Source organism: Dromiciops gliroides, chromosome 2 (assembly GCF_019393635.1).
Source record: "Dromiciops gliroides isolate mDroGli1 chromosome 2, mDroGli1.pri, whole genome shotgun sequence".
Taxonomy (NCBI): domain Eukaryota; kingdom Metazoa; phylum Chordata; class Mammalia; order Microbiotheria; family Microbiotheriidae; genus Dromiciops; species Dromiciops gliroides.
In genome coordinates this window covers 217,197,064-217,220,886 of record NC_057862.1, presented here as the reverse complement: position 1 = coordinate 217,220,886, position 23,823 = coordinate 217,197,064, and the positions used below count along the sequence as shown (strand labels likewise).

Below are 23,823 nucleotides of genomic sequence, written 5' to 3'. Positions count from 1 at the left end.
AAAAGTTCTTAAATAACAGTGAGAAATAAAATGCTACCCACTATTGTAGGACTGCTATCCTTAATGCTTATTGCTATAAAAATGCCAAAAAAGGGGCAGCTAGGTGGCGCAGTGGATAGAGCACTGGTCCTGGATTCAGGAGGACCAGAGTTCAAATCTGGCCTCAGACACTTGACACATACTAGCTGTGTGACCTTGGGCAAGTCACTTAACCCTCATTGCCCAGCAAAAATGTTTTTTAAAAATGCCCCCAAAAGGGAGGGAAAACGTGTACAGGCCAGAATCTAATCCTCCAGGAAAGAACATCACAAATTCATCCCCCAATCACATTATTTCTTCTTCCTTCCTGTGACAATCACATGCAAATCCAAAATCTTTAAAATGTAAAGAAAAAAAGGTCTAAATTGCATCATTGATGGCAAGTAATAGGCTAAGGCAATTTGGACTCCTCTTTTCAGTGATTTCCTGATTACTTGGGAATACATAAATAACTAGATAAGTATATATGTATTTTTTTTTTCACAATATAAGATGCAGATTTGGGTATACCAAAGCAATTCCACTTAAAAATCACTGCTACCATTTAGATGCCTACTGCTCCTTGGTGATGTATCTCATGAACAGATGCAAAGGTGTTTATCATCATCTTTGTGCAGCAGTTTCTAACTTTACATATGAAAACCACAGCATCATTCAGCATAAAATACATTATTTGCATGATATATTTGCATTTGTAAAACACCCACATCCACTCCCCACCCCCTTCCCCTTCCCCTCCCAGTTTAATGGGACCTATTTTAAATGGGCCACTCAGTATAAATGGAGCACCCTGGCACCAAACTCAATGGCGCTGATAAGAAAACTACCCTTTTCAAATGTAAATGAATTTACTAATCACAATTAAAATGGCAGGGCCTAAGAAGGCAGAACAGATGTTCCAAGAGCTGCCCTTCCAAGGCCAGTTCATATCCAGCTGAACTCCAGAGCAGCTTGTAACTGCTCCCAAAGGGAATCTGTCCAGTGGCCTGTAGGAAGAACAGAACTTACAAGGAGGGAGGGATGGAGAGGGCCAACAGAAATGGAGGGTAGGGAAGATTTACTCATGCTAACCCAATCTGGTCCATGTTTCTAGAATCCTGGCCCAAAGCCAGGACAGCAAAAAATGAGGTGATAATATCACTAATGATAATTTCTCTTTCTCTTTCTTTTTTTTGGTGTGGGGCAATGAGGGTTAAGTGACTTGCCCAGGGTCACACAGCTAGTAAGTGTGTTAACTGTTTGAAGCTGGATTTGAACTCAGGTCTTCCTGAATCTAGGGCTAGTGCTTTATCCAGTGTACCACCTAGCTGCCCCACTAATGATAATTTTTTGGAGGGGGGAAGATATTATTTTCGGTCTTTTTCTGATCTTCTGGACATTCAACAACAAAACAAGAGATACCCTAAAAGTTGTGGATTAATCCAGGCATTAAGTGATTTCTGTTAAATTACATTACTTATTTGATAAGAAGCTACTTCATTTCTCCAAGGCTAATTTGTAAAATGATGATGATTCATCTAAGTTGTAAAAAATAAGTGGGCTTGCCTACATGAAGTACAAAAGCAGATTGAATATGGTGTCAAAGGATGTGGGTTTGAAACCTGGCTTTATTACTTATGTAATAAAGCTACTCGGCCCCTCTGGGTTTCAGTTTCATCATCTGTAAGATGCAGACACTAAACTCGATCACCTCTCCAAGGTGCCTTCCTGGTCTCTATCTATGACCTATGAGCCCTAGTGTACCTTCCTGTTTTCATACTTCTCCAATGAAGCCACTTTCTAGGTTTCTAGATATGCTAAGGCTTATTAGGAGCTGATCTAAAGACTGACAACCCAACCTTCCAGTTGGAAACTGCTTCATGAAGCTTTCCCTGACTAGCCTGGGCCATATATTTAGCTATGCTTCTTTTTTTTTTTAACTCTTTTTTTTTTTTTAGTGAGGCAATTGGGGTTAAGTGACTAGCCCAGGGTCACACAGCTAGTAAGTGTTAAGTGTCTGAGACCATATTTGAACTCAGGTACTCCTGACTCCAGGGCTCATGCTTTATCCACTGCGCCACCTAGCTGCCCCTAGCTATGCTTCTTACAGCATCTATAAGAGTGGAAAGGGTCCTCAGAGGTTATTTAATCCAATGCATATCTGAACAGCAATCTCATCTAAAATAGTACTGACAAAGTTGACATCCATTGATAGCTCCTGAGGCAGCTCAAATGTATCTGTTCTTATGGGTTTAATTATCACTCAAATTTATATGCCACTTTACAGTTTACGAAGCGCTTTAGCTTTATTCACATCCACTTGGCAAGGTGGGTCATGCAAAGTACTACCCTCATTTTCCTGATGGGGAAACTGAGGCTGAGAAAAGTTAAATGATTCACATATGGTCATGAAGTCAGTTTCAGAGACAGGACTCAAACCCAGGTCTTCTGAATCCAAATTCAGTTTTCTTTTTATTATATTAAACTCTCAGTGTCATCTAATTACAAATCTAGGAGAGATATTAGAGATAATCTAGTCCAAACCAGTAATTTTACAAATGAGGAAAATGAACTGCACAATTACATACTACCTTGCATATTCCATAATTGTTTCATGTGAATTAATCATATTTTCCCCAACTAAAATATAAGCTATTGAAAAGGAAGACAACCAGGGGCAGCTAGGTGGCGCAGTGGATAGAGCACCGGCCCTGGATTCAGGAGGCCCTGAGTTCAAATCCAGTCTCAGACACTTGACACTTACTAGCTGTGTGACCTTGGGCAAGTCACTTAACCCTCATTGCCCCACAAAACAAAACAAAACAAATGGCTGGAGCTGGAAGTTAGAGCATCCCTCATGAGGAACAAACTGCAAAAGGGCTGGTATCATTGCGTCACAGAATATTTGGAGGGGTGTAAGGATGATAAGGCTGGAAAATTAGAAATGGACTTATTTTTGAAGAACTGCTCCCCCCTGCCCCATGCAAGTTAATTGACTTAGACTACTGCCTAATTTGCTAGGAATAAGATGCTCAGTTGTTGCTGTCTGTCCTTCATTCTCAAAGAGGACCATAACACCAGAGTGATGTCATGACTTGCAGTGAATTGAAGTGAGGGAAGGCTGTACAAGGTCACCAACCTCACTCTCTCCTCCAGAACCATCTGGGTCCAGTGGAAAGATATCAGGACGAATGGAGATGGCTCTGGATGTTATTTTTTTAAAATAATACCTTTTTTTTTTTTTTTGCGGGGGTAATGAAGGTTGTTAAGTGACTTGCCCAAGGTCACACAGCTAGCAAGTGTCAACTGTCTGAGACCAGATTTGAAATTGGGAACTCCTGAATCCAGGGCTGGTGCTTTATGCACTTTGCCACCTAGCTGCCCCTGGTCTGGATGTTTTTAAGGCAACTGGGGTTAAGTGATTTGCCTAGGGTCACACAGCTAATAAGTCTCTGAGGTGAGATTTGAATTCAGGTAGGCTGGACTTCAGGGCCAGTTCTCTATCTACTGTGCCATCTAGCTGCCCCTAGATGCTTAATCAGTATGTATCAGAGTTGGAACTTCAACTGAGGTCCACCTAGCTCCAAGGCTAGGCCATAGTACACTACACAATGCCTCTTATCTCTCCTGTGTTATTGTAGCAATAACAATAACAACAACAACAACAGGTGACATTGAAATAATGTTGTATCATTTGCAAAGTACATTATATCATTTAGTCTACCCTTTGGGTATGTCTAATGACATATAGGAGGTTCAAAAGAGCTACATTTTGATAGTTAAGGCTACTTGACACAAGAAGACTCGGTAGAACATCTGAACTGTCTCAACAACACTACCCACACAGGCATGGATAATGTGGGACCATTGGCTGCTCTTCCTGAAAGCTGAGATCCCCCAAACTTTGGGGGAAGGAGGTGCTACTTCTTATTTTCCTGAAAAGCACCTGGGAGTGGTGGTCATGCCAACAGGTCCTGCCCTCTGCCTGAAAGCCCAGCCTATTACAGAGAATGGGAGTGAGGTAGTGAATTAACAAGCTTGATTTGTGCCAGGCACCTATGCCAAGAGTTGGGGATATAAATTCAAGGAATGAAATAATTTCAGCTTTTCAGGAGTTTGCATTTTGATGGAGACAAGTTTTGATGAGGAAGATAAGGATGAATAGAAAAAAAAGAATACGAAGGGAATAAATACAAATAAACACCAGGTACATATTCAAGGTAGTTAGGGAAAGCAGAGGATAACAGCTACAGACATGTACTAGGTAAGGCTTCTATATCTAGCAGGTGTTTCCTATCTACAGATTTGGAACTCCTCATGTAGAAAAGCTTCCCCGCCCTCCCCTTTCTTTAGGGCTTGTCATGATGGGGCAGAAGTATTGGTTTGGGGGTGGTATTGGCTCCTCAGTTTGACAGGGACCCATGAGAGGATCTGATTCTCCCAAGAACCACCTGACATGTTGGGAAGCTTTGAAGCAAATGACAGTCTAGTTTTAAAAACAGACATTACTCTACAAGAAAAGAACTCTCAGCGTAAAAAAGCATCATGCTGAGCTAAACGACAGGTTCTGTGAATCGCGAGGCCGCCTTCATTCACAGTTTGGAAAGGGCGGGTAGCTACACATCAGCTCAGCGACCCACAGATTATTAGACTTGGAAGGGATTTAAGAATCCTATCCACACATAAGGATAGAAAGCCTCATCAAGCGTACAATGTTCAGATATGAAGGACATCTGCAAACTACCCTCATTTGGCAATAATTAACATTATGCACTGACATACTAGCTGCTTTACGAAATATCTCATTAGTACAGACATGTCTTTAGGATAATTTCTTTTTAGCTTTTTACTGATATATCTAAGTCTGATCCAATCCTGCACTTTCCCCCATGTCTTGTTAATTACATTTTTTGGGAGGTGGGGCAATGAGGGTTAAGTGACTTGCCCTAGGTCACACAGCTAGTAAGTGTCCAGTGTCTGACGGATTGAACTCAGGTCCTCCTGAATCCAGAGCCAGTGCTTTTATCCACTGCACCACCCAGCTGCCTCCTCCCATGTGTCTTGTATTCATTCATTCATTCATTCATTCATTCATTCATTCATTCATTCATTCATTCATTCAACACAGTATATTAAGCACCCACTGAATATAAAGCATTATTAGGTCTCTGAGAAGATACGAAAATAAATAAGATATGGTTTTGGCCCAACACTGCTTTATTATAATAAAATATTCTACAAGGTATTCTGCCTTGTGTCCTTCAATTGTGTTGTGCTAACATTGGTCACTGTATTTGACCGGTTTAGTTACCTCTACTCCTTGAACTCACGCTGTTCCACTCACTGTGCTCTAACTTTCCCTATGTAATATTTTATACTGCTTCCCATTTTTCTCTGAATTATTCACATTTGTCACAGCCTTATATCATGGTTATATCCTATTACATCCAGAGACCATAATTTATCCAACCATTCTTCTTCCCCAACTGATGGGGACATGTTTTGTTTCCAGTTTTTTTATTATCCTAAATAATGCTGCTATGTACATTGTTGTAATTTTTTTTTTCTGTTAATAATCTTCCTGGTATAGTATCAATAGTGGGATCTCTGACTGGAACAAAGATAATGAGCATTTTAACAACTTTCATTGCATATTTCCAAACTGTTTTTCAGAATGGTTGAACCGATATGCAGCTCTATCATTGATAATTTTGTCTGCCTGTCTTTCCACAGAACCTCCAACCACCAGTTTTTCCAGGGCAGAGTCAATTTTCATTGAAGCCACTCTATTATACTGACCTCTGCTTTCAGCCCTTGTCTCAGCTTTTCATCCTAAGCTGTGCCTCACTGCTACCCACAGTCCCACAGGCTAATTTCATCAACCACATTACTGCTGCTAACCTACTGGTTCAGTACTAGAGGAGAGAAGGCCTTGGTCTTACATTACCATGTATTCACTTTATGCACTTTTTTGTATCTACTGTTACATGCCCTAGAACTTGGCACTGTAAGGAAATTTAGAGGTCATCTAGCCCAAATACTTAATGAGGAAACTGAGGCACAGGAAGGGGGAGAGACTTTCTCAAGGTCACACAGATAACAATCCAGGATAAGGAGGCAGTAGAAAGGGCACTGTAGATCTAAAACCCTGACCCTAATTTATAAGTGACCTTGAGTAAGTCACTTAACCACAGCTTTAGTTGTAAAATGAAGGGTTTGCACTATATAACCCCTGGGGTTCCTTCCAGCACTACATTAATAATCCTACTTAGAACCAAGCTTTCCATTTCTAAATCCAGTCTCCCTCCCCCTCCTCCCCATAAGCCCCATCCGTCCTCTTCTTAGGACTGAAGAAGTCATCTAGTATAGAACTAACTAAACTTCAACCATCCTCACAAATCTGTTGATCACAAGGATGTTTTGACTAGACTTGACTTATCCCCAGGAATCCTCCACAAAGAATTCTCATAACCAGAAAGCTGCCTCCTGTTCCTTGTTTTGCATCCCTGGCCTTTCTAAAGAGCTAAAAATAAAACCCCAGGAAACAAGTCATTTCACTTTCAAGATGAGTAAATTTGTTGGGGTCTCTCCATTTTAGAACTGGGGGTCCTGGAGAAAAGGGTTCAGTCCTAAATTCCACTCCATCATGGCATCTCAGAGCCTGGTGCCCCTGGGGCATCCAAGCGCTAAATTAACATCCCTTTGACTCCGAAGAGGTGATGGAGCTCTGAAAAGGGACAAGTTGCCTGCATAACTTTGAAGAGGAGATTTACGCAGGCCTTTTGTCTCTCATAAAAATGGACTTAGGAGTAGCAGCAGTGCATAAATGATCCTTTCTTTCCACAGCTTTGCAGCTGAAAGCACACTTCTGAGAGCCTTTGCTGGTGATCCCTCCCCTGCTAAAAATAGCTGATGCTGTCAGATCCAAACCCTAGCTGAACCTGAAAGCCATTCCACCAGAATCTAGGCTGGTTCAGCCTTAAAAGACAGGCAGTTGCTCCCCTACTTGACCATGTTTATATCTTGTTAAAGTCACTCGAGTCATGGAAAAACTACCCAAAAAGGGGCAGAAACTGGTGTGCAGCAGGGCTTGCCAAATGGCTCATATATGACTGGTGTGGTCAGCCCTGACTGAGGACATCCTATGATCGTTTGTGTTTTCATTTTGTACTACATAACAAGAGAGCAGCTTTCTGTGGAATCGGGGCAGGGACACGAGAAGGATGACCAGTATTTCTAAGAAGATATTCCAGAATGTTCCATTTTAATTTTCAAATATTTATTTACAAATATTATTTCATCAGGTCCAGAGAATGACTCTCTGGAAGCTAGCTGTTATTATTTTTTTCTATTTTACAGTTGAGGAAACTGAGGCAGATAAAGGTGAAATAATGGGCTCAGGCTTCACACAGTCAGTCAGTGTTTGAGAACACATTTAAATTCAGTTCTTCCTGACTTGGGGTGCTCCAACCACTGCACCATGCAGCTGCCTCTGTAAGCTGAGCATAGACACAATCACTATGCATATAAGAAATTGGAATTTACAGCTAGACCAACCAAAAGAGGTCCATGAGTGGGAAGTGATATGCCTATGGTCACAGAGAGCATCAGAGCCAAGATTCCAAGGCAAGTAATTTTACTCTAAATCAGGAATTCTTAACTAGGGTGTGTGTGTGTGTGTGTGTGTGTGTGTGTGTGTGTGTGAGTGATGTAGCTATGCACCCACACATACATGTATGTATTTATAATATGTATAATAGTCTTTCAAGATAATTGATTTCCTCTGTAATTTTCTGAATTTTATCTTTTGCATTCAAAAATATCATTCTTAGAAGGGCTTATTACCCAGGCTTTATGGACTGCCAAAGGGGATCCAGCACAGAAAAGGTTAACAAATTCTGCTCAAGATGAAGTCCTCTTAGCATTCACTACCATCCCTCATGTGCAGGCTGACCTCCAAAGCCTTCCCATCAACATGAGGGACTCTTCCATATGGAAATCAGTGATCCTATGATTTTCCACAGTGTTAGAGTAGGGGAGAAGTAAAGAAGGCGTAGTAGGAAATGATAATTTATAAAGGGAAAATATTAGGAGCTAAAATTGTATTTGCCATTTTTAGAAAAGGGGCGGAGGTGTACTTGAACCAGACCTAGACATAAGAGGAAAATCCGGAGTAAAGGCATTTAACAACCTTTTTTTTTTCCCCCTTGCTTAATACCTACAATGTGTCCCTGTGGGCACGTGGCCCAGTCTAGATGCCTTGTGAAAACTGGGCCCAATGGAAGGCTGCTGTAGTCTCTTCTTTGAGAAATGTATTACTTGGGAGACACAAAGTCTTAGACCAACAAACTCTGCTAGTTCCATGATGAAATGATTTGGGGAAGGGTTATAAAACTGTGCATACCCTTTGATCCAGCAATACCACTGCTAGGTTTATATCCCAAAGACATCCCAAAAAAGAGAAAAAGACCAATTTGTACAAAAATGTTTATAGCAGCTCTTTTTGTGGTGGCTAAGAATTGGAAATCAAAGGGATGCCCATCAATTGGGGAATGGCTAAACAAGCTGTGGTATATGATGGTGATGGAATATTATTGTGCTGTTAGAAATGACCAGCAGGATGATTTTAGAAAGGCTTGGAAAGACTTGTATGAACTGATGTATAGTGAAGTGAGAAGAACCAAGAAAACGTTATGCACAGAGATAGCAGTATTATTTGATGAAGAATGTGAATGACTCGACTATTCTCAGCAATACAAAGATCCAAGACAATCCCAAAGGACTACTGGATGAAGCATACTATCCACCTCCAAAGAAACAACTGATATTGAATAAACACAGATTGAAATATGCTATTTTTTCCACTGTCTTTTTTTCTTCTATTTAAGTTTTCTTATACAGAACGACTAATATGGTAAAGTTTTTACATAATTGCACGTGTATAACCTATATTTGACTGCATACTGCCTGGGGGAGGGGAGAGCAAAGGGAGGAAGGGAAAAAATTTGGAACTCCAAACTTTAAATTAAAATGTTTATTATTTTTTAAAAGACACAGGAATGAAATGATTCGGAGGGCAAGTCAGGAGCCTGCTCCAATCAAGTGAAAAATGCAGTGACCAAATAAACTGCGTTGTTTTTTTCTTTTCTAATTTCATGTTTTCCACAGCATGACTCATAATAAGTTCCCTTGTGACAAAAGAATGGCTTTCATGTCTAGAAAATACAGTTTCACCGAGACAACCAGAGTAAGGCAGACCTTGGTCTACTACCTCACAGGGTTGAGGAGAGTAAAAAGGTTGTGTCAACCTTGCAGCACTAGGTAAATGGCAGCTATTTTCATTATAGGAGGAGTCTTCCAACAGGGCTATGCATATTTGGACTTTTAGTAATGATCTGACCCTAAGAGACAGAAAATGACATTTGAGACTGAGAACTCCTCTTCTTTGGGGATATTTGTCTTTCATTCCAAGTCTCTGAGATACACATATACACAGATGCACATCCTACCCCATTCTCCTCCCCCCCCCCCCCCAGTCCACAATTTAACAAAAAGTTTCAGACTCTTTCCAGAAGGCCCTTGGAAAGTAACCTCTCTGTTACAACACCACTTCCTTCTGGGGTTTTTTTCACTGCCATTATTAAACCCGGTACTGACTAAGAACAACAAAAACTCACTGCAAACAGGTTATCTAAATATGCTATAAATTCAGCAGTACATCAAGGTTATATTAGCGGGGGGAATTTATCACCCAAGTTATATATTTTGAACAGCACAGACGTTATATATTGCTGTACCTTTAACACACATTTTTGTTAACAAGACAAAAGAATTTACAGTTACTGCCAACAGCTTGCTGGCAGTTAATATCACAATTAGCTGTTGCCTAGTGACAGTCAAGCATGCTTCCTCCCAAATCAGGAAAAGCCATTGCTAAATCAGTACTAATTATAAAATGGAACAAATATTTGGAAGCTATATATATATGTATGCATATATGTATTTATTAAGTTCCCTCCACCCCATTCCAGTAAAAAAGGGATGCTTTTAAATAGATTTCAAATCAAATGCAAACCACAAACATATTTTCATCTTTGTTTTTACTGCAAGCGATCAATTACTTTGGGAAAATGAGATGTTTCAAAAATCACTCCAATTTCAGGGTGTTCCATGAACTTCCTGAATGATGTAAACTCTTTGGTTCTGTTTAGTCCCGTGAATAGGATGGTGTCTTTTACCTGCCACCGGAGAGCTGTACTCACACAAACCACCTATTTGGAAGGAAAAGGCCACCAATGAAAGCCCACTTGGCCCCTCCAAAGGACCAGCCCTCCAGCTTCACCTCCTCCCCCCTCTTCCCCTTCACTTCACTGAGGGGCTCCTTTAACTCTCAAAATTTCCCTTCCTGCCTCCTCTGCTGAGACCTATTCTCCGGCTCCTACAGAGGCCACACTAAGCCCTTCCCTAAATAGTGTCACTGCTGCAAATGAAATATAAAGTGGGTCCCCTTGCCCTGTGGTCAGGATGCCTGACATCTCCACAATTGCCAAAGCCGCTGTTTCAGCTGAAGACAAAATAAAGCAGACTAGGTAGCACTGAGGACAGTTTTCTGTTGGTGTAGTGGATAGAGAGAGAAGTAGCTGAGATGCCAATTAGACCCAAGCTTCATGGCCCAGCTATGAAACAAATCGCAAGGTAATCCTGAACAAGCCCCTTAACCTTTAGGTGCCCCAAGCACCTCTCCAAGATGAAAAGCAATAGAGAGGAACAGCTAGGCAGTGCAGTAGATAAGGCACTGGCTCTGGAGTCAGGAAGCCCCAAGTTCAAATTCAGCTACAGACATTTACTAGTTGTGTGAGGAAGGAAGGAAGGAAGGAAGGGAGGGAGGGGGGAGGAGCGAAGGGAGAGAGGGAGGGAGGGAGAAAGGAAGGGAGAGAAAGGAAGGAAGAAAGGAAGAGCCAACCTGCATTGGTAGAGGACATTTCTTTACTCAGGAGTCACTGTACCTGTGAGGTCCAGTCCTATCTAATAAAGAAGAAAGCTAGCTTGATTTCATTCACCAAGAACAACACTTCTTCCCTTCCTTCAAACAAAATACCAATTTTTAAGATGCTAATAATTCAAATTTGTACAGAGCTTCATATAAAAGAGCTTTCCTCAAAACAGCCCATGACACAATAGTGTAAATATTATTGTCCTCATTTCTCAGAGGGAGAAAACAGCCTTACTGGACATGACTCTCTATTACTCTACAGCCAAACTGGTTTTCTCTCTGCTTTTCACATAGGACAAGATATTTCCTACCCCCTGCATTTAAACTGGCCATCTCTTGTTGATGGAATGTACTTGCCCTCCTAACTTCCTTTTCAGATTCCCTCTTTTTCCTAGACTACACTCCCTCCCCCTTACATCCTGGGAGCCTCTCTCTTCCTTAAGACAAAACTTGGGGCAGCTAGGGGGCGAAGTGGATAGAGCACCGGCCCCGGAGTCAGGAGGACCTGAGTTCAAATCCGGCCTCAGACACTTAACACTTACTAGCTGTGTGACTCTGGGCAAGTCACTTAACCCCAATTGCCTCACTAAAAAAAAAAAAAAGACAAAGCTTAAGCATCATCTTTCTCACTTCACATTTTTTTTTTTTTTAGTGAGGCAATTGGGGTTAAGTGACTTGCCCAGAGTCACACAGCTAGTAAGTGTTAAGTGTCTGAGGCCGGATTTGAACTCAGGTACTCCTGACTCCGGGGTCGGTGCTCTATCCACTGCGCCACCTAGCTGCCCCTAAGCATCATCTTTCTTCATGAAGCCTTCCCCAATGCTCTTCAACTGCCTGTGCTCTTTCCCAAACTCCTTTGTATGGATATTTATTAACTTCAGATTTATATTGTATATGCTGTTACATATACTTATTAGAATATAAGTACCTTGTGAGTAGGAATTGTTTCATTCTTGTATTTGCATCACCAGTGCTTAGCACAGCAACAGGCACATAAGTAGGCACTTAATGGATGCTTGCTGATTGAAGAGGGTGAAGGGATAGTGCTTCCCTGGCCTTCAGTTAGAGTTGTTAAGACTCAATACCAGAAATGCTGGAGGGTCAATAAATGCAAAGACAGACCCACTAATAATGCACTGTAGGCAGAGCTTTAAATTAGTTCAACTCTTCTGGAAGGCATTTTAGAACAATACTAAAAAGTCACTCAATTGTACATAACCTTCAACCCAGCAATACCTGTTCTAGGCATAAACTCTCCTAAGAAAAACAAGGGGAGAAGAAAAGAAAAAAAAAACCAGATAGTTGGATATAGAGATAGACACAAACATATGTGTGTATACACACACACACAATATATATATTTATCTCTCTCTCTCACTTTAGCAGTACCTCGGAGTTCTGCTAAAAGTACTTTCTGCAATAGCAAATAATTGGAAACAAAATGAGTACCCAATGACTGGGAATGGATAAACAAAATGCAGCATATGAGGCAGGTTAGGTGGTGTAGTAGTAGAGAGTGGTGGTCAGGAAGACATGAGTTTAAATCCCACTCACACACTGACTAGCTGTGTGGCTCTAGGCAAGACACTTAAGCTCTCTCTGATTTACTTTCCTCTCTGTAAAATGGGAATGAGAATAGCATCACTTCACAGGGCTGTTGTGAGGATCAAGCAAGATAATTATAAAGCACTTAGCATTGTGTTTGGCACTAGTAAGCACTATATAAATATTAGCTCTTATTATTGTTATTATTAAATGAGACACAATTTATAATGTGGTTTGCAAACCTTAAAGCTGTATGTAAACAAAAGCTATTAAAAGAAACAGAATATCATTTTACCAAAGAAATGACAAACGTGAATTCAGAGAAACTTGAAAGCCTTACTTGAATGGATGCAAAGTAAGTACAACTTAGGAGAAAAAGTTTCATAATGACTACAATAACTTAATCAAAACAACACTGAAGACCAGTGCTGATGAAGGCTGAATCACACTTGGCAGAAAGGCGGTGGATTACAGGTGTGTAATGAAGCATATATTTTCAAATGTATTCAGTCTGTATTGATTTGTTTTGCTTAACTGTACGTATGTTACTAGAAGTGATAATAGTTATTATTAGAAATAACAGGACCAGCCTTCAGGCCTGAAGTATGTGGCACCAAGTGCTTTTCATGTTTAAACCTGCAACAAGACTGTTTACAATGAACGTAATTCTCCTATGGTTGGTAAACTTTACAGGAAAACTACACGAGAACATAGGGAAGATTTTGCCTAAGGTTCCATTTCCAAATATGGCCCAAAAAGGTCTTTTTGCTCCTGTGACATTATCCTGGAGGTTCTCAGTTTATCATTTTCCTTGGACTTCCTTGAAGCTCATTGGCAGACGACCTCTGTTGACACTTTTGAAGACACATGTTTTATATCATGTTACAGCCAGGAGTATTGCATAACCATAGGAACCAGTAAGTTAAGATCCAAGGGCAGCCAATCCTCTGTTTCCCAACCTTTCCCTCAACCGTAAAAAGAGATGGTCACTTATTACGGTTTTCATTCTCACTCATTGACAACTACCAAAACACCCAGTTCTATTTCCATTAGGCAAAACCTGGGCCCTTCACCAGACTGAAGTACTAAAAGGAAAATCTGTGTATTTTCAATGGTATTTCAGACCCTGTAGTTCTTCAAGAGGGATGAGAGGGGGAGGGAATAAACATTTTTATAGTGCCTACTATATGCCAGGCACTGTGCTAAGTGCTTTTAATAAATATTATCTCATGAGAGTAAATGACATAATAATTCACTACTATTTATGGGTAGATGGGGCTGGTAGTATGGATGGTATTTGCTTTCCCAAATATGCAAAAATATGCCATAGTCCTGGAGGTAATTTCAGGTTCCCAAGATCATTTTCCTGATTAGCTATCCCTAGAGTACCCTTTCTTTCATCTTTGTTTGCTGCCTTTTGTTTTTGCATTACAGTCATTTCAATATATAAACAGGTCCTCTACTCCAATCCAAGTGAGCTTTTCCCTTGTCATTAAAAAAAAAAAAAAGACAGGCCAAAAACCTAAGGATGTGGCTGATTGGACACCTATGGTCTTCCCATACACACCTCTTCAAGAGAAGGAGAAATGTTGCATTGCCTTTTAACAGCCCACCTAAATACACTTACTAAAGCCAGCCTACAGGCATAATGAAAATGCTCTTCTACATTGCTACATTCAGAGAGAAGCACAAAATCCCAGAGAAAGAAGAATCATGGGATCTGATGACCTAGACTCTTAGAGTGCCATATAAATGTGAGTTACTACTAAGAGAATAATAAAGCTAGAAGAATAGCAGAATTATGGAGCTGGAAAATAGTGATATATTGGAAGGAAGGCTTACACCCCTCATCCCCTTTTATCTCCACCCCTACCCCAATAAAAACTTATTTTTCATGCAATTTTCAAAATGGCGCTGCTAGCAAGTATACCTTGGTTTCAGAAGCAGCTGTGTCAACTAACAATTAGCTATGAGATCTTGGGCAAGTCGTTTAGCACGGAATCATAGAATTTTGGAGCTGGAAAGCACCCAAGAAGTCACCTAATGTAGTTCCCTCATTTCATAGATAAGAAAACTGAGGATCTATGTGAAAAGCATAAAAGAATCACAGAATTTTCCAAGTTGGAAGGGGTCTTGGTGGTCATCTAGTTCAACACATATCCTAAAAGGAATTCAGCAATTAGGAAGGAGGCTTGATAGTGCATCTAGGCCCACATATACCCAAAAAGAATTCTTACTGAAATATAACTAACAAGTAGTCATCCGACCTCTAATGAAGTATCTATGGAGAGGGAACCCTGAGTCACCTTGGGTAGCCCGTTCCACTACTGCACCTCTGTAAGGAAGTTTCTCCTGATATCAGGTCTAAATGGGCTCTTTGATAGAAAAGGCCTAATCCTTCAATATAAGAAGAGCCCGTGCAGCTATTATGTCTCTTCCCCAAAGTGAACAGTCCTAGGTCCATCAGCAGAGCTTATGATATAGGCCCAAGACCGTTTACCATGCAGGCTGCCTCCTCTCCTCACTTTCTTGTTTATCAATTTCCTTCTTAAACTGTGATGTTCAGGGTTGAACACAATACCCCACATAACATTTGACAAGGGCAGACTGCAAGGGGACTATCACCTCCCTAGCCCGGGAGGCTATACTGCTCAACACGACTCATGAAAGTATTATCTTTTTTTGTCTGCACATCACATTCTTGACAGATATTGTACTTGCAGTTCAGTAAAAATCCCTGAATCTTTTCCAAAGTGAAATCTTACTTCCCCCACCAAATATTTCTAAAATGGATTTTAAAAAAATTTCATGTGTAAGACTTTACATGTATCCCCACTGAATTTCATCTTATTAGATTTAGTCTAGCCTAGACTGCCAAAATCTTTTTTGGATCCTGACTACCTTCCAATGTGGAGCTATTCCCTCCCAGCTTAATGTCATCTGAAAATTTGGTAAGCATGCCATCTATGCCCTTAACAAGTCATTGATTCTCTTTTTTGCTTCGGCCCGGACGGCAGCAGCATGGGTAAGTGCCGTGGTCTTCATACAGCTAGAAAGCTTCGCAGCCACAGACAAGACCAAAAGTGGCATGACAAACAATACAAGAAAGCTCATTTGGGCACAGCCTTGAAGGCCAACCCATTTGGAGGAGCATCTCATGCAAAAGGGATTGTCTTGGAGAAAGTTGGTGTTGAAGCCAAGCAGCCCAATTCTGCCATCAGGAAGTGTGTGAGAGTCCAGCTGATTAAGAATGGCAAGAAAATCACTGCCTTTGTTCCCAATGATGGTTGCTTGAACTTTATTGAGGAAAACGATGAAGTTTTGGTTGCTGGATTTGGTCGAAAAGGTCATGCTGTTGGTGATATTCCTGGAGTCCACTTCAAGGTTGTGAAAGTTGCAAATGTTTCTCTTCTGGCCTTGTACAAAGGCAAGAAGGAAAGACCAAGATCATAAAAATTGTATGATATCTTTGTCATAGTAAACAGTTTTCATGTAAAAAAACAAACAAGTCACTGATTAAAAACATTAAACAGAACAAGACCAAGTGCAGATCCCTGGGGTACTCTACTGGAGACTACTTTCTATGATGACCATTTTTTGTTGAGTCTGGCCATCCAATCAGGTCCAGATCCATTTAATTAATTGTTATTATTGTCTGTCTAGTCCACATCTCCAACTTTTCCAACATAAGAAGAGTATGAGATATGCACTGGAATCGAATGGAAGAAGCATTTAATAAGCACCTACTATGTGCCAGGCATTGTGCTAAGTGCTTCATAAATAGGAAGGAAGGGATAGAGGGAGAATGGGCCGGAGGAAGAATGGAAGGCAAGAAGAGAGGAAGAGAGAGGGAGTGAGGGAGGAAAGTAGAAGGGAAAGGAGAGAGGGAAGAGGGGAGGGAGAGAGGGAGAAGCCAGGACTTCTAATTCCTGGTGCAGTGCTCTCTATATGCTGCTTATAATTTAATAAGATTAGAAGTTCTTTTCCCTTAATGGAAAAAAAAATCCTGAAACATTTTCCACTTTAGTCAAATAAAACTGAATGCTAATTCATTGGACATAGCTGATCAGTTAAGGAAATAGCTAATATGAAAATACTGTAAACCAATTTATGGGTACATGTGGATTTCATGTCCCTGTTAAAAGTAACACTAGCTTTTATTATTTTTATCACCTCGGTTGCCCTTGTATAACCTCTTCACTATGGATCCTGATTTAGGATGTTGATTTTCCAGTTGATTCCCCTATAAGAAGGCTGCCAACACTTTTCTTTTTAGAATCATTCCAAACAAGAACTGGAAAAGGGAACTTCAATCAGTAAATCCAACTCTCTCATTTTAGAGATGAGGGAACCAAGGCCCAAGAAAATTAAGTCACTTGCCACAGCAAGGTGGTGGAAGGGCCAGGAGCAAAAGCCAAGTTTTCTAACTCCTGATGATCAATGTTCTTTCCACTATGTTCACTCTTTATACAATGACATCCTAAATGAGAGGCATTAACTTTATGGAGTTTATTACTGTATAGAGAGTTGACCTTTCCAATATTTCAAGAGAGGTCAATGTCCTTGTTTTGATTCAGTTCTTCCGATGACTGGATCACAAATTGCATAATTATTTTGAAAAGAAAACTCACATTGTCTCAATTCATTAGAATTTGGATGAGTACAGTCTCTTCTCAAGGGCTCTTCTTCTAGACCTAGGTTATTTAAGATAGAACTTGTTAAATAGGATCATTATCAAATTTGTGATAACTCTTGGCCAAGGCTGGGATGATGTTTACTTTTAAGTTGCCCAAGGGGAAGGGAGATGGGGAGAAGAGCTAAATAAAGAACAACAACAAGGACAACAAAAAAGAACAAATAAGGTGGGGGGAGGGAAGAACTGAACCATATTTCTTTAGAAGTACCATCGATATATAATTATTGCACAAGTTGTCAATGCACTTTATTTAAGCACAAATAGGGCAGGATCTCAGCTTGGCAACACTTATAAATATTTAACTGAAGGAACTGTACAACTAGAAATTGAATAAAATTTAACAACCTTTAAAATGCACTACAACTCAAAATTTTTCCACTGTCTGACTTCCTCCCAAATCAATACCAACTGATGAATGTTTGCTTATTAATAAACTCATCCTCTAGGCTACAGGTTCTTACCCTTTTCTGTGTCATGGAACCCCTTTAGCATTCTGGTGAAACCCAAGGACTGTACCCTTTCTCAAAATAATGCCTTTAAATGCTTAAAATTAAAAGTACATAATATCATAGAGGAAATATATTAAAATATAATTATCCAAAAAATGTTTTTAAGTTCATAGACCCCCTAAGTTGGTATAGACACTATACCAACAAATTCCACACCTTTATTACTATATCCTGAAAAAAGCAGCAGCTTCCACCTTCTGAAACCAAGGAACTTTAGACAGGAAATAACAGAAATACTACAGCTTCATTTTGGGTTCACATTTCTTGTCTTTCCCTATAGATCCTCCGGGGCCTTTGATTTTCTTGGCAACTTCCCTGATCATTCCTCTAGTACTCATGTAGCAGTGATAGTTACTTCTTTTTCAAGTTTTGATATATACGAGGTATTACTTGTTTCAATTCTTTGTATTACTACATCACTCAGCCTCCTTCCAACACCTGTATAGTCAAGTCAGCAAGGATTTACTAAATGCCTACTATGTGGCAGGCACTGTGATAATTATTGGGGATGTATATACCCACAGAGATAGCCTTCATTTGCAAGGATTCTGCTACTATATCATCTCTGTTACTTACATATAGGAAAAAGGAGCCTATAATTTTCTCCATAATGATTATAATCTGTCTCCCGGTAAGTCTCTGAAGACAGCGTCACACAACCCAAACGACTCAAATTGAGTCCCCTCGATTTTTGTTTGTAGCCTATCCATGTGATTGGTTTCGAGAATTTACTTCCCTAGCAGTAACACAAACATAACAACCCAACCAACATTTATCAATCATCCGCCAGGCATAAAGTATATGCCAAGTGAGGAGAAAAATATAAAGTTTAGACAACAGCCTCTTCATCCTCAAAGAACTTACAATCTAGTAACAAAGAGGATTTATGCAACATAGTTCCAAATCGTAAACTTTGGCTCTATTCTTCAAACACATTCTCCCCCACCCAACTTAACTCGCCAGGCAGCAGCTGTTTAGCTATCCTGTCCTCATCCATCATCCTCACCTGTCTGAGCCAGACAGCTTCAATTGTAATGAGTCTGCCTATGATGCCTAAGGCTCAACTGCACTCCAGGACCCCCAATACTGGTTGTCTAGCTATTTGATGTTAAGTATGGCTCCTGCTTGTTACTGCTGCAACTAATCCAGATGCTATATGTGATTTCTAACAACTCTAAATCATCCCTTCTCTGTACGGAGAATTTCGTTTTTGAGATCAATGCTGGTTAAAATGAGAGGATGGTAGTCTATCCCTCCCCTTCTTCTCTATTCTCTCCTGCCCACGGGCACCCTAAGATCTATTTGATCTCCGAACATTTTTCTAATTCCTCATCCAATTAGTGCAACGTTATAATCATGAAATTAACTGGCAATAGCAACTCTACAGCAGTCACTAGAGATTTCTAGTTGTGTGAGGGCAGCAGTATAGTAAAAAGTGACTGGAATTTGCAACCAGAGGGTTTGAGTTCAAATGCTTCTTTCTCTTCCTTCCTTCTTCTGTCTCCGTCTCCCTCTTCCTCTCTCTCTGTAATGTGATTCTGGCCAAGACACTTGACCTCTTTTGGGTCTCAGTGCCTCATCAGTAAAATGAGGGGGATGAATTAGCTGGTCTCCAGGGCTCCTTTCAGCACTAAATCCATGACTCTATCAGTCTCTATATGACCCTTCTGATGATGGAGTCTTCCTTCCATAGGTCAGCTGTTTATCCATTACACTGGAAGAGGCAGTCCATCATCAATGTGCCAATCTAAGGCCATGAAAAGATTCATGGAATACTAAAGAGGAGAACTGAAAGGTCATCTAACCCAACCTCTACCATTTTGTAAAGAAGTAAATTGAAGCCCAGAGTGTTAGCATGACTTGCTCAAGATGAGAAGGGCTAGGCCTAGAACCGTCCATTCTTTACTTTCAGTAAAAAGCCCTCTTCACTAAATCATGTTGCCTAACATGACAAGCATTCTAACACAGGCTTGCCTCAACCATTTCAAGTGTCCATTACAAACTTAAAGCCATGCTATTCAATCATATCTCTTATTCTACAAGAATATCGGCAGGAACATTCAAGTCCAGAGAAAAGACAGTGCACTGGATGCTGAGGAAACATCTTGGAGTTTCTAATATGACTATATCATAATTATATGTGACAACTCACATATGAAAATAAGCACTTGAGTTTTTCTAGACTTGAACTAAGTGCTTCAATATTAAGCACTGTGTGTTGTGCTGTGTAATAAAGGAAAAGATAGATATACAAGAAATTGTGATACTAGAGAGAAACAATTGCAAAGGATGGGCCCAGACAAAGTACTTTGAGACACATGTGGAAAGAGAAATCGCTCTGTTTTGGGGAAAGGGATTATCTGTCACGAAAGGGTGGCTTTGTGGAGAAAAATTATCTGAGATGGGGTTATAAGAGGAGGACTTCAACAGATGAACATGTGGGCAAGAGATCATGGCAGGTTTAATTCATTCCTATTTTCTTATAAGGTCCAGAGACCTACTAGGTAGAAAGGGCTAGGAGGGAAATAAATATATAGTCCCTGAACTCAAGGAAATTGACATAAAAGGAGACTTAAGATAGGTGTGCAGACAGATAGATGATGAAATGGAATTTCAAAACCTGGCCAACTTACAAAGTCTTAGGTGTGATTCAAAGGTATAGCTAGTGCTTTGAATTAATAATCTTAGGAACATATATTTAGAGCTAGAAGTCATCTAGTTCAACATCTTTATTTCACAAATGAAGAAACTAAGTTTCAGAGAGGGTGGTTCATTTTCCCATAGTCATACACTGCTACCCTCGGAGGCAAGATTTGAACCCATGTCTCCTGACTTTAAGTCTAGCACTCTATCCACTGTCATCTTACAAACAAGAGAAAAAGAATTTCACAGGAGGCAAAACAGACAATTTTGACTAAATAAAATTCAAAAGGTTTTGCATAAACAAAACCAATGCAGCTAAAATTAGAAGAAAAACAGGGAAGAGAAAAAAATTCTTTGCAGAAAGTTTCTCTGATAAAGGTCTCATTTCTAAATTATATAGAGAAACTGAGTCAAATTTATAAGAATAAGAGCAATTGATAAATGGTCAAAAGATTTTGAAAGTTAGTTTTCAGAGGAAGAAATCCAGGCTTTCAATATTTGTATGAAAGAACGTTCTAATCACCAATAATTAGAGAAATGCAAATTGAAAAAACTCTGATGTATCACCTTACATCCACAAAATTAGTTAAGCTGACAAAAAGACAAATGCTAACGGGACAATGGGAAAATAGGTACACTAATTGACTGCTGGTGGAACTGTGAATTGGTCCAAACCCTCTATTAAATTTTGTGTACCCTGTAACTCAGTGATACCACTACAAGGTATCCTCAGAGAGACCAAAAAAAAAAAAAAGAAGAAGAAAAGGACTCATATGCACAAAAACATTTATGGCAGCTCATTTTATAGTAGTAAAGAATAGTAAACTAATGGTATGCCTATCAAGTGGGGAAGGGCAAAACAAGTTATGGTATATAAATGTAATGGAATACTTATTGCGCTATAAGAAATGATGATGGGCACATAAGAAATATGGAAATGTTTTGCATGACTACACATATATAACCTATATTAATTTGCTTTCCTTCTGAACGTGGGGAGGGAGAATGGAGGATGGTAGAGAAGTTGGAACTCAAAGTTTTAAAAACAAATGTTAAAAATTGTTTTTACATGTAATTGGTGGAGGGGGATGCTAAATACATTTTTTAAAAAATGAAGATGGGGATAGTTCAGAGAAACCTAGGCAGACTTATATGAACAGATGCAGAGTGAAGTGAACAGAATCATGACAAGGTATATAATAACAAAAATATTATAAGGGCAATCAACTCTGAAATAGGAACTCTGATCAACACAATAACCAACCACAACTGCATTCATGATATATATAACATTCTATCACGCTTCGGGCAGAGAAGTGATGGACTCACAGCATATCTTTCTTTCTTTTTGGGGGAGTCGGGAGAGGAGAGCATGGATAATACAGAAAATTTATTTTGCCTGACTATACAAATTTGTAATGTGTTTTGTGTTTCTTGTCTTCTCAGTGGGTGAGAGAGGGAGAGGAGGGAAGAGAATTTGGAACTGAAAATAAAATAAAACTGAATTTAAAAAAAACCTTGCTATTGCTGAAAAATTCATCACCTTGTGGTCAGCATGGTGGTCAGTCTCATTGCAGGGACTCTTACATTGAGTGGAAAACTGCTCCCTCAGACCTTCCATTAATTGTGTCCTCTTGAGTCAATCAGAGTATGCCTCATCTCTTTTCTACCTAACCCTTTTAAATCTTTGAAGACAGATACAAGTAGTATGACACTAACCCCATCCCTGTCTTTTCCAGTTCATTCAAATGATCTGCCTTTGGAGTCTTCTCATCATTCCCCTTTTCCGTCCTTTGGAAAATCTCTGGCTTATCAAAGTTCCTCCCAAAATGTGCCCCCAAAGACTGAGAACAATGTTCCACACACAGTCTAACTAGGGCAGAGTACTATACAATCAATACCTCTTTTGCTCTGAACACCAAACTCCTATCAATGCGGCTTAAGATTACATTAGTTTCTTTTGGCTTCCACATCATACTGTGAATTTTAATGGAAACCGTAGTCCACTAAAAACCCATGTTCCCCCTATTCTGTACTTGCATAGCTGGGATTTTTTCCCATCAGAATCTTGCATCTTAAATTTGGTAATTTTTTTTTTCCTTATTAGATTATGCCCATCAAGGCAACTTTTAAAAATTCTTTTTAAATCCCATTCTTTCTTGCTATCTCTCCCAGCTTATTACATTTATCAAATTGGTCAGTGACGTGTCTTTATTCAAGTTCTGGATAAAAATGTTAAACAGAATGGGGTTACAGGCCAATCTCCCTCCCTCTTTGTATTTAGTTCCAAATTCAACTACCTGTACTGTCAGGCCACATCTCATTATCTCATACAAGAAGGTATATGATGATTTTGTCAAATATCTTGTTAGAATTCGGGTTTTCCTTCTGTTTCCTTATTCTACTCTATTGATCCCTCCCCTTGTCTAAACTCAAGCCCACAATCAATCCTGTAGGTACCAAACAAATATTATTTCATACTATTTTTCAAATGTCTTAGTCTCCCAACTAGGGCTAGGATTGTATCTTACATTTCTATATTCTCTCTCCCACTCACACCCAGCTCCTTCGTAGAGTGTCATAAACTGTTCATACTGTATTCTTCTGGTAGTAGAGACACAACGGAAAATAATTATTCTTTACCACTATCTCCCATTTGAGAGACCCCAGAAATTGCAATGCTTAGGAACTTCAGCACTCCAAAGGATCTACCACCCTTGAGGCCTTCTCTTCCTAGCTACTTTTCTGCTCTGTGACCTTGTGTTCCATGTAACTGTTCTGCTGTGAGCAGTAGCCTTGGGTAATCTATGTGGCAAGTAAAACTAGGGGACCTTTTGGGGGTCTGTTACTTAGCCCTAGTCTTCCCCAACTGAGAGATGAGATCAATAGGTTTTAGAGCAAGATGCCTATCTGTAAAGGACTTGGAGGCAAGAATGCTAGTTCCTACAGAATAGAAGGAATACCAAGAAGCTATTTTAAATAAATCAAATTTCAGAAAGGAAAGATCTACCTGTATTCAGAATAATGCCATAACTAATAAATGAGTAAATTGAGTCTTGGGACCATTCACTGTATGTCTGGATCATACAACTTGTAAACCAAACATTTCCCCCCACCAATTTTTCAACAATGTCAATGATAAAATCTGGATCGCTGATGTGTAGTTTAGCTGTATGGTCAGTTTTTTTTTATCTTCAGGCTGGCTCTTTTTCCAATGTCCAGAATGTTTCTAGGCTACCTCCCCAGGCTGCCAAGCAAGAGTATGCACGGGGAATACAAACTCATTTTATTATTAACATAAGTAAACATAATTAGGAAGGTAAGTCTGCAGCAAAAAGAGCCATGTTGTGTATTATGGAGTCAAATGCAATTAAAGCTTCAATGAACTGTAGCCCAAGCAACCTCTGTCTTGGATGAAA

The 23,823-nt window shown here is 39.8% G+C and overlaps 2 protein-coding genes across 5 annotated transcripts in view; one reads left to right on the top strand and one right to left on the bottom strand.

Moving 5' to 3' along the window:
* Positions 1–23,823, bottom strand: part of FOXN3 (forkhead box N3) — a 526,444-nt gene that overhangs the window by 168,482 nt on the left and 334,139 nt on the right. The window lies entirely within an intron of this gene.
* LOC122739994 (40S ribosomal protein S23-like) lies at positions 15,578–16,057 on the top strand. The gene has a single exon (XM_043981753.1). It carries the CDS (start codon positions 15,578–15,580, stop codon positions 16,007–16,009), a length of 432 nt encoding a protein of 143 aa, XP_043837688.1. The 3' UTR covers positions 16,010–16,057.

Excerpts from the sequence above, each read along its gene's own strand:
- LOC122739994 (XM_043981753.1), top strand. The coding sequence starts at position 15,578 with ATGGGTAAGTGCCGTGGTCTTCATACAGCTAGAAAGCTTCGCAGCCAC.